Source organism: Manduca sexta, chromosome 26, assembly GCF_014839805.1.
Source record: "Manduca sexta isolate Smith_Timp_Sample1 chromosome 26, JHU_Msex_v1.0, whole genome shotgun sequence".
Lineage (NCBI taxonomy): Eukaryota > Metazoa > Arthropoda > Insecta > Lepidoptera > Sphingidae > Manduca > Manduca sexta.
This window is the reverse complement of record NC_051140.1, coordinates 2,753,273-2,764,503: the sequence shown is the minus strand read 5'-3', so window position 1 is coordinate 2,764,503 and position 11,231 is coordinate 2,753,273. Positions and strand designations below refer to the sequence as shown.

General features: G+C 38.5%; 2 protein-coding genes across 2 annotated transcripts; both read left to right on the top strand.

Moving 5' to 3' along the window:
• Positions 1-201: 201 nt before the first annotated feature.
• On the top strand, positions 202-951 carry LOC119190655 (sodium channel protein Nach-like). The gene is made up of 2 exons (XM_037442987.1): positions 202-375; positions 748-951. Exons 1-2 carry the CDS (start codon positions 215-217, stop codon positions 917-919), a joined length of 333 nt encoding a protein of 110 aa, XP_037298884.1. The 5' UTR covers positions 202-214; the 3' UTR covers positions 920-951.
• A 4,243-nt stretch (positions 952-5,194) lies between these two features.
• On the top strand, positions 5,195-10,886 carry LOC119190654. The gene is made up of 8 exons (XM_037442986.1): positions 5,195-5,304; positions 5,831-6,039; positions 6,266-6,417; positions 6,642-6,796; positions 7,555-7,688; positions 8,398-8,529; positions 9,697-9,858; positions 10,467-10,886. Exons 1-8 carry the CDS (start codon positions 5,241-5,243, stop codon positions 10,659-10,661), a joined length of 1,203 nt encoding a protein of 400 aa, XP_037298883.1. The 5' UTR covers positions 5,195-5,240; the 3' UTR covers positions 10,662-10,886.
• The last annotated feature ends 345 nt before the right edge of the window (positions 10,887-11,231 follow it).

Sequence of the window (11,231 nt, the reverse complement as noted above, 5' to 3'; positions counted from 1 at the left end):
AGGCCATCCTTAATTCTCTTTTAGTGTTTATGGGTGTGCCAATAACTTAACATTAAGGACAGCTTTTTACAGTTTAGTTGGACTCTCAAAGGAGTTTGGTATCAGACAGGCTCGTAACCAATTTACCAAATAAGTAATAACAAAGATTTGTATTGTTTGAATTAGATAAAAGAGTATTACATGATATTATTTCTTTTCAGATATAATATAAATTATGTACATCGACTACGGGTATAGACAGAAAGACTCATTCATCAAGAAATTGGGAAAATGGACTTGGAAAACCTCGGTCAATTTGGGCAGAGACTTCTGTCTCAGGACTACCATTCATGGGTTTCAACACATTGCTCAGCCTGACAGACATTGGTTTGAAAGGTGACTATCAAGTATTAAGAATGTTCAAATTGTAATCTTTCTATTGCATGAAGAATTTTTCTTTTTTTTTTCATTTGAGTCACCATATTTTGCTACTGAAATGGCGCGTCGCCACGATGCAGTAAGTGTATTGTCATTTCAATCCATGGCCAATCCACTGTAGAGCTCTGCTTCATATGAGATGGGCTTAAAATTATTTGCCATCATGCGCAATGACGAAACAACCAAGACAAGTCCTCGCCTAAGGACAAGGACTCCGCCTGTCCAAAATCACAGAATCTAAATATCCCTACTAACTGTGCTATTATTATAAGGTCTGGACTCTGGAATACGACCTTTCCTAAATACTATAATGCAGAAGAATTTTCTCAGGTTACTTTGGTTCGGATTGACGATGGTAGCGATAATTGGGGCCGTAGGAGTAACTAGAGATCAGTGGCAGCGGTACAACGAGAACCCGACGGTTGTTACCCTGGAGAAGAACTTCAGGACCTGGCAGTACAGCGTGCCTGCTATCACTGCTTGTATCGAGGTGCAGTTTTAATACCAATTTGTAAACAGCAATTAGAATTAACATAGTTATATATGTTTTATGAAGATAAATTTTCTTCTCTCCTGTCCTACCATTGACGATAGTTAAGGTAATATTCTTCGTAGTGGAATAATTATGGTTTTCTTACCAGATAGATAAGTGACAATAATTTGTAAACTGGTAGAAATTGTGATAAAGACTACGTTAATATTATCTATAAATACTTGTTCACTCTAGCCGTAAAGCCCCAGAGTGAAAGAACCTCCAGCTCAATGAACTCAAATTCACGGCCAAACAACCAAGAAATAGAGATTAGTAATATTAATAGACCCTCCCTAAACCATATCCATTTTCTTTGAAGTTTTGATTCTTCTGGAATTTTAATGCCCTTTTACACCAACGATCATTTAACACGAGGTGACTTACTTATAATAATAATAATAATATCAGCCCTGTATTATATACTTGCCCACTGCTGAGCACGGGCCTTCTCTACTACTGAGAGGGATTAGGCCTTAGTCCACCACGCTGGCCTAGTGCGGATTGGTAGACTTCACACACCTTCGAAATTCCTATAGAGAAATTCACAGATGTGCAGGTTTCCTCACGATGTTTTCCTTCACCGTTAAAGCGAACAATAAATTCACAAAGAATACACACATGATTTTAGAAAAGTCAGAGGTGTGTGCCCTTGGGATTTGAACCTGCGTGCATTCGTCTTGGCTCGTCAAGTGTGTGTCCCAACATTTTCCGAAAGGGAACCCGACACAACATATAGTTACTTGTATAGATGGGTTCATTATCAGTCCTGGATTTGTAAATAGGCCGTACAGGCCGTGGCCTTTGGGCGGCAGCCTCTTAGGGGCGGCAGATTTCAGAGGACGCTCACTCGATGTAATTAATCATTTGTTTATTTAACTTTAGTGTATTAGTGTAGTAAATATAAATCCGGCACTGCTTCTAATAATTTTACATGAATGACAAAATGAAAATCGGCAGGAATAGGATTGTATGCACCCTTCGTTACTTTCTTAAACCACGTTTGGTACGATATACTAGTTCTTACGCAATTCTGGTTTTTTATTTCAGTGTTATTTCTTTTATAATGTACTGGTGTAAGCGTGTTTTCATATCATTTTATAATTTCTTGATTACTGCAAATAAATAAATTTGTATTTCTAATTGTGTTTTTTATTTAATTACTTTGTTATTAATTCATTGAATGTAGGTACAAACATAGGATGATAAAGTAATTAATAAGTTCCGATACAATCTGACAGATGGCGTGAAATTCAGCTTTGTAAAACTGTGTACACGCTATTGATATGAAATTTGAAATAGACATTGTCTCGCAATAATTCGAATAGCACAGAGATTACGATCATTGGGTCGTGTCCTTGATCAACCCAGATAGGAACAGCAACTAACGTAACCCGAGGCAAAAAAAAATGCCTCTGTTGACATATTTTCGCAGTCAATCTATCGGAAAACAAAATTAAAACAGCAGATTAGTCTTAATTCTAAATCAGTCATGCCTAACAAACATATCTACTAAAGTATTATACGTAAGTTATAGCAAAAGTATTAATAATAATAATAATAAGCCCGCAGGGGCGGCTTTGTGGCGAGCCGCCGGTGAGTGGCGACACCGCGTTCCCTGATTCCGTGGGGCTAAATGAGACCCCTGACCCTTGGCTTCCTTAACTGGCCGGCTAGGTGGAAGTCGCAAGAGCTAAGAATCTCAGCTCCAGGGTGGAAGTGCTCAATCTGCGTAATAGCGAGGAAACCCGCTCCGGGACGCGATAGCGACCCGCGATGGTGAAATCGGTGCACACCTCTCGACAACCTTAAGCCACCCACACCGGTGTTGCGTCCTTGGCTTACGCCACTTATGGGATGTCCATCTAGTGGGGGGCAAGTCACCGCCTGCCTTGAATACATAAGATTGAGACATTTTACTTGGCAGGCGTCCCGCTTGTCTCAATCCAATAGCCCAGCAACCAGTCCAGCTAGATCCCATCCATAGACCCAGTATAATTCCCATCTTTTCTGCAATAGTCCCTGCACCTTGCAAGCGCTGTCTTTGGCTGTATTTCCTCCATAAGAATAGACAGAGAGAGTACTCGCAAGGTGTATAAACCCCAACTAGAGTAATGTATCTTAAAGGGGCCTCTACGTGTTGGATCCATGTCCCCACGCAAGCCTTCCAAAAGGACCGGCCTTTATGCCGTGATTTCCCAGGAAAGATACAACATAATAATAATAACTTAACTTTATTGCAACAAAAGAACACAGAAATGATAACATTACGAAGTACATAAACAGTAATTGGCATATCTGAGTTAAAGCATTTCAATTATTGTCAGTGGTCCCCAAACTAGGCTATGCCTGTGTCTTGGGATACCTATAATGAGAGTCAAAACTCATGAGTAGCCGATAATGAAAATGACAGACAAATAAAAACAGTTATTCTAAAAATAATAATAATAATAAACAAACTAAAATCTACAAACGCTTTTATACTTATAACAAAGAAGAAAAAATAAAAATAAGTATCTCTATACAAACTTGGCAAACATAGGTACTTGGATAATTATACAGCTTTCATTGGTATTTAAATGTACAATGCTAAAGTAATACTAGCCATCGTGCTGCCAAATGCAAAATGAACCGCCGTGGGCGTAACTGGTATGGAAGGGTTAAGCGTGGCCGGTCCCTAAAAGCGTCTTTGCCTACCTTAGAAATATTTGTGGTTCCTGTAAACTAAAAGAATCTGTAGCTATAGCAATGGGAACCTCAGAGCTGTAAAAAAGAGCTGCTTCTTGCTATAAGTTGAATTTCTTCGTAAACATTAACCAAAATTATACAATAAGTTTGGTAAATTAAGTGACGCTGACATCTCATCGGAGTGAAATGAAGGTAATTTGTGGAATTAAAACATTATAATATAGGATCATGGAAAAGTTACTGGCAAGTTTTTGAATATTGGAAAGACTGCCTCGGTGGCGTAGTTGTATTGCATGTCCGGTACAATAGTGCTCTGAGGTCCTGGGTTCGAATCCCGGGTCAGGCAAAGTGATATTTGGGTTTTCTGCTCAGTATCAGCCCGGAGTCTGGAATTTGTGCCCGATATGGCGATAGGCTCGCCCCTATCACATCATGGGACGGAACATACTTGGCGAAAAGTGGGTGCCCTAGTTGTGCCTCTACATACCTTCGGGGATAAATGCGTGATGTTATGTATGTATGTATGTAAGTTTTGAATTTGATATATGGTCGCACAACTTAGGTATTACTAAGTCTATAGGCATGACATTTCATTCGAAGGAAAGGCGTTTTAATAATATTTGTAAATATTGAAAAATCACGATATATTACAATATGAATATATCAAGTATAAAGAAATATTAAATAGAATATGGCAAAATTCATTGCTCAAAGTTTTTCATGTATAATATAGACATTAAATCTAAAATCTGTAGGTAAGTTAAAACTACTTCGATCATGGGCGTAGTTAGGAAGGGATGCAACTGCCACCGCGGGCCAAGGGTAAAAAGCCGAACACAAAAATACCAATGCAAAAAACACATGCAACAAAATTCGCAATTTCGATAACTTGAACGACATACTTATCCCAGTTTAAAAACCAAACTACTGAATCGCTTTTGAAAATATTTCTATGGAACTAATCTGGAAGTATATCCTTCCAAATAAAAAAATAATTTTCAAAATCAGTTAATAAATGATTGAGTTCTGGAGTCTACATAAAAAAAATGTCGAATTAAGAATCTCCTCCTGTTTTGAAGGCGGTTACTAAAAATAAACTTTGCCGCGAGACTCTTCTCTATCGCTGAAAGATCTGGGAGATCTATAAACTCCTCAAAGCATTTCATATCTTAAGCTTTCAATCCATATTTCTATATCTCAATTACTATTGAGTTTGCGCTACATTTCTCAAGATATATACTTATAGTTTTTCTTTAATATCCCTTGTATAAGGTCTGGATCAAATCTGGATAAAACAGAACCTATAGAAGAGAGCCTACTTTATTAGATTCTGAAGTCTATAGGTGTTCCATTAGTTCTATATTTCACAATGCTCCAATGTTTGTTCTTCTCTTGAGCGCTTGATGCATGCAGTGAGTGCTACTTTAGGCATGTCTTTTACGCCCTTTACGCCATCTGCGTCCGCTGTGACCGCATCATCCTCTGTGTCTCAGCCACCAGCTGCGCCCTCTAGCCACAGCGCTCTTAGGGTATATAAACGGTAGCCTGAGTTTGTAATTCATTCAGTTCTAGAAGTAGTCCAGACAAAACGAACTAAACAGTCAAAATGGCGTGGCAATTAGTCTTACTGACTTTACTGAGTCTTGGAGCTGTTAATTATGCCAACCTAGGTAAGTTCTTATATTTTATAGTCTGACTACGAAAATATAGAACCTTTGATTCGCCACTTACCCTTTCTCGTTATAAAGTTTATTTATTTAATATTATCCCACAGGACTTATACCGAATGTGATTAGATTTACATTGTCATTTAGCCAATTCAGATACACATAGCTATGTGAAGGTATTTCTATAACCACCCTTCGAAATTCAACCAGTGTACATTGAAAGGTATCTACGTTCCGCCCAACTACATTAATCATGTTTATGGCTCTTCTTAATTTGTTTTTCGTTCCCTCTTATCAGCCTTTAGTCCGGCAACAAAACGTCCATAGTCTTTACATGCTAAATACTCAATGATTGTTAATATTATGTTCTGAAAATCATCCATCACAGTTGGCATGAGCTCTGACGTGACACGAAAAATTCATGGTTCCATATTCATTATCAAAACTCAATATAACAAAATTATGCCCCGTAGTTTCTCACATCAACCATTTATGGACGTGATAGAATAAATGCATATGTTTTTTTCAGATTGTGTTTTGGACTTCCAAAACGACTTTGATACCTCAAACCCGCTTCCAATAATCTTAAGGGATAATAAATTATTGAACCCGGACCCAAACACCTGCAGTGTCGTTTTGCCTGAGGGTTCAAAAATTCTTATTGGCTGCCCTGGGGATACAAATAGTATCATGTACATGCAACCACATGGAAGAATCGATACTGGGTTAAAGCAACTGGTAAGTACGTTAAGGATCTGTCGTATGCAAGAACCCGCTTGGTTTGTTAAGCAAATCAACATTCTATTCTAATACTAGCTTTTGCTCGCGGCTTCACCCGTGTAAAAGAGTTTACCGGGCTACTTTTGTTGCGGGAAAATATTTCTCCCAGAAAAACTTTATGACGGGGCAGGAGTCGTCGGCAAAAACTAGTAATTACATAAAATTTATGGTTTTCAATTTACAGGAAGCATCTTGTAACGGTGGTAGTAACTTTATATCTGGCAACAGTTTACTAGACAGCTTCGCTTTAAAGGAAATATCTTGTAAAGAACAACCCAAAGTAACGGTTCGAAAAACGACGAAATGTGGCAAAGATAATCAACATCAAACTTACCAGTAAGTGATAATTTTTTTAAAGCGACCTGCTCGACGTTCGACCTTATCCACTTCGATTCTGAATTGTGAATAAGTCATATAAATACGTTCCCTTTACTCAGAGTGACAATTTCTTAGCGACTGTCATCTCTCGATGGTGGAAATTACGCTGGAACTGCAGCGAAGATTGAATAATCTACTGATGATAAATAGGTATAAATATTAAAATATTTTTACCTCCCCAGATGCGGATATACTATTGGAAACGTATTTGTCTGGGCTTTCGAGTCTTGTTACGATGAGAGGCTTTACATCCCGTCTCATGTAAAATACGAGATCAGGCCGCATACTTGCACTCCTGCACCAACTGCTCCATCAGGAAATATTCTAACTGGACTATGTAAGTCTCTTGTGCTCACACAAATGCACCTTTGAATATACCATCTTTATGTCTATTATTGACTATATTTGTTATATATATACAAGATTGTTCTTTCATTCGAATAAGCAAAGATCTTAAGCCATACAGATCACAAATTAGAACGTAGGTACTTTGAATTTACATTACTTTCAAATTATAATTCGCAACTATGAAGGTGATAAGGCGCAAATTACATATCTAACTCCTTTTCTCGGTGATTATTTATATATAGATATTAGTTGCTGTTTTACATAAAAAAATGTGGTGGAGCAATATCTACCCATATTGTTTACATTCATATTTAGGGTGTAACTGCAAATATATAAATTTTTCCGAGATAAATATTTTAGCTGGAATAAAAGGTAGTGTATAAAACTCAGAAAATTTCAAAATGAGTTAAGTAGTTCCTGAGATTAGCGCGTTCAAACTCTTCAGCTTTCTATATTAGTATAGATTGTAATGAGGAAAAGTTGTGACTTTGTTTTAAGGCCTAATCTCTGGAACTACTGAACCGATTTACAATTTTTTTCACTAATAGGAAGCTACATTATCTTGAGTCCTATAGCAAAATACAAGCAGGTTTTTTTCCCGAAAACCTTCTCGCAAACGGAGCCTCGAGCAAACGCTAATAAAGTATAATTTGTTATCATAACATGACACGTATTCATCGTATCATTTTGTGTTTTTTAAGCAAAATTATCAAGATGTTACAAACATTTGTTTTTGATTAATTTCAGTGGAAGGTCTGCTTGGCATAGTGTTGTATATATTAAGCGCTTTGTTTAATGTATTGACCTCACTAGTTGCACAGAAGGCAAGGTTCATAGAACTTTTCGGCACAGAACTTGCAGATGTCTACCTACGCGATGATGTAAGTAATGTATTTACTAATGGTAGGTCTCTCAAAGTAGAGGGCAAAAGAGCACGTGGACGCAACCCAATGCGATGGTCCGATCAGATCCGCATCACACTAGATTTATCTGTATATGACGCAATACAGATGGCCAATAGACGGGATCAATGGCGTGAGAGCTGGTGAGACGTGGTCACGACCCTCAGAACAGGAGAACGACGCAAGGAGGAGGCGGTTTCTTATATGTGAAATTCCGCCTGGGTAGATACTAACTAAAGAGGTCCATATAATCCGATTCCCGCCGGCTTTTTTCGTACTGAAAATCTAATTTTAATGATAAAGATTTGTAGTCCGCGTTTATTCATAGTAGTACTTATATGTTGTGTCGAGTTTTCTTTCGAAAATATCACCATTCGCAACTGACACACACACATAAAAAGATGTGCTCTCGCGCATGGGTTCCGAATCCGACAGCTAAGAGGGGAAGTCGTACTACACACGCAATACAACTAAGCCATCGAGGCACTCAGTCATCTTAGAACTGGCAGTGCAGTAAAGTCAACTCCGTGACCACGGTCTTCATGAAGGCTGCAAAGTCTTCAAAGCATCGGAAAAAAATTCATTATAAAACTTGAAAATAGTTTTATTTCAGTTCTGTAAAATTTTAATGTAGGGGAAAATATATTTTTTTTAGAAAAGCAAGTTAATAATAAAAAATTCTTCACAGAACCTCGAGCCGTGCTATTTAGCGAATCCCTTTTACTTCGCCACTGTAGCCGAGCAATCGGTCACTACTCATTATGTCAACTTGGCTCCCCAATGGAAATCTGTCACTGAGAGCTTGGAGAGTTTGCAACAAGTAAGTACTTGCTTTCGCACATGTTGGTGATTAATTGGAACTATTTATGTACAGTCAGCCACTCAAGTAGCTGTAAAAATCGCCTTTAAACTTTTATGGCCATCGTTTTGGTGATTAATATAAACTTCGAAGCGTCTACATTATTTAATACAAAGAAAAAAATAATTTCAATTGAAATGTATGTGTACTTTACTTTTTAAAGTCTTTAATTCGTTCACATACTTTTGTGGCTGACTGTACTAATGATAAAATTAAACAAAGAGATACATTTTATTTTTATTTCTCCGGGAGTTTTTGGGTCAAGGATTGTTAAAATAAATATTTCAATATTTTTAAATTACTATTTTCTCCATTATGGGGCTTGCTCTCGTTTCTTACAAGCCCAAACATGCTATATCTGATGGAAGTTGCTGAGGAGTTGGGTATCTCGTCGACTACTTGACGTTGAAGCATCACCTCAAAATTATCGTGTCTTGAAAATACCCTCCAAGTAACAATACACTTAAATCAATCTGGCCTATGAAAGTAGGAGATGAGCTGATAATCTTCAAACGCTACTGTTAGCGACACGACGACTTCGCGGCCGCCGTGACACTGAGGCCCGTCGACGACGCTGCCTAAGGAGCGACGTTACGGGACGGCGGACGCAGCGGGACTGAAGCCCGCGCGCCGCACGCTCAGCGAGCGACCCGTCAACGCCGCATCCAGAGGAGCAACGTCGCGGGACGGCGGTCGCCGCGCGACTGAGGCGCGCACTGCACGCGCTCGACGAGGGACCCGGCGCCGGCGCATCGTGGAACGACGCCCCGCCCACCAGAACCCTACGGCCAATCAGAGCGACGGACGCGCCAACGAGGGAAAAACGGCGGGCCAATGGCCGAAAAGTGCGTAGGAGGCACACCCGTGCGTTATAGTGCCTCCTAAACTAATATATAAGTCGGGCGATTGTATGCGTAGTTTGTAGTTCGAGGCAGAATAAGAAAATTGGTACGAGATAAGCAGATTCGAAAATAAACCAGTGAACAAATCCGTGGAAGTTTTAATACAGTCCCCAACAGCTACCCTAATTGCGTTTTCGTTTGGAAGTTATGTTACCACAGACAGATCTTTAACTTATAACCCTTCTTTTTGTGTCGTGGGTTAATAAGGAATTGACGTATGTTCCAGGGAGTGCAAAACTACGTAAACCAGGGCCAGAATTCATTGACGGTGTACTCCGGCACTATTGGTGTTCTCACGCTACCCGCGAGCTTGGGCAGTTCCCGGGCCTTGTACCTGGTCACGTTTTTGGGCTCAAACGTGTGTCCAGTTCCCCAGTACTTCTACAAGGTGAGTAGCGTCTATTTAATATGCCTTTGCTCTAGTCACTAACACACAATATCATGCCTTCATTTCCGAAGCGTAGATCGCCACATGTTCCGTCCCATGATGACGCCCATCGCCGTATCGGGGACAAATTCCAGACTCCGGTTTGATACAAAGCAAAAAAACCAATATCACGTCCCAGGTTTCGAATCCTGGAGCTCAGAACGGTGGGCAGCACCGAGTCAGCACTTAAGATAAATGAATAAGCGGACAAATCTTCTCAGTAATGGATGAGGGCTGGCAGCCGGTCAGATCCTGAATAAAAATAGAAATGTAATCTAAGTACAGAGTCATGTCGACATTTCGTTAATAAACAAAATCACATACTCGTCTTCACACCTCTGCTGACATTGTGACAAACATCTATGAAAATATTTTCTACAAGAATTCCAGTTTCAATTTTCTAATCTTTTCATCATTACTTTAATGCGAATATGGCGTGTGTGAGTGTATTTCTGACTGAAAGTGTGATCGCTGCGACGAATTCTCTTAAAGTAGTAGTGGCAATCTCGTTCAAGGCCATTCACCTGAGCTATAAACTATTTACAAATTATTCAATTCATTTTTTTTAGGTGGTGATAACTGATAATGGACCTCTGGTATTCCTCATATCAAATTCTATAGCTGCTGTGCCAAGTGGCGTACCGTTTTGCACTGATTTGGGCAGCGACGCCCATTCTGGTATCAGCTGGAACCGTAAAAGATCCATTGACCTGTGCTGTCCCTTAGAGGAATTTCTGAAACAAGCTAACTATTTACTATTCTAACTATCTAAGTATGCATAAGTCATTTAAACAAAAAATCATAATCAATCATTTTACATATAATTGATGCTATATATTTATTCATTGTATGATTTTGTATAAGTTCTTTGAAATCCTTTTGATTATTTTGGTATCTGTACAAAGTACACCATTGTTATATAAATTTATTAAAATATGTATTATTTATCAATATCATTTTGTGTGCAATAAATATATGTTTTATAAAAATATGTGGTTAATGATTTGATAAAAATAACAAAGCACCAGAAAAAAGGTAAAACAAAGAAGGTTAACTCTTCATTTCATCCTTAAGTTTCCTGAGCGAAACCGCGCACTAACCATATTAGAAACCATCTATCAGTGGCAAAGGTAAAAAAAATAAAATGGTAACCCGACGCAAAAAAAAATCCATAGTTGACATATCGCAGCGAAATTGACACAAAACAAAAACTAAGAAACATTAACGTATATTCAAAGTCTGAACCAAAATAGCAACCAAAACGTCACTATTTATTCACTTGAACAACAAATAATTTTATTTATTTGACTAATATTTTTTATTCAAATATAGGT

Coding starts and splice junctions, on each gene's coding strand:
- LOC119190655 (XM_037442987.1), top strand. CDS start 215: ATGTACATCGACTACGGGTATAGACAGAAAGACTCATTCATCAAGAAA. Junction 376..747: donor GACAGACATTGGTTTGAAAG/GTGACTATCAAG, acceptor GAATTTTCTCAG/GTTACTTTGGTTCGGATTGA.
- LOC119190654 (XM_037442986.1), top strand. CDS start 5,241: ATGGCGTGGCAATTAGTCTTACTGACTTTACTGAGTCTTGGAGCTGTT. Junction 6,797..7,554: donor AAATATTCTAACTGGACTAT/GTAAGTCTCTTG, acceptor GATTAATTTCAG/TGGAAGGTCTGCTTGGCATA. Junction 7,689..8,397: donor ATGTCTACCTACGCGATGAT/GTAAGTAATGTA, acceptor AATTCTTCACAG/AACCTCGAGCCGTGCTATTT.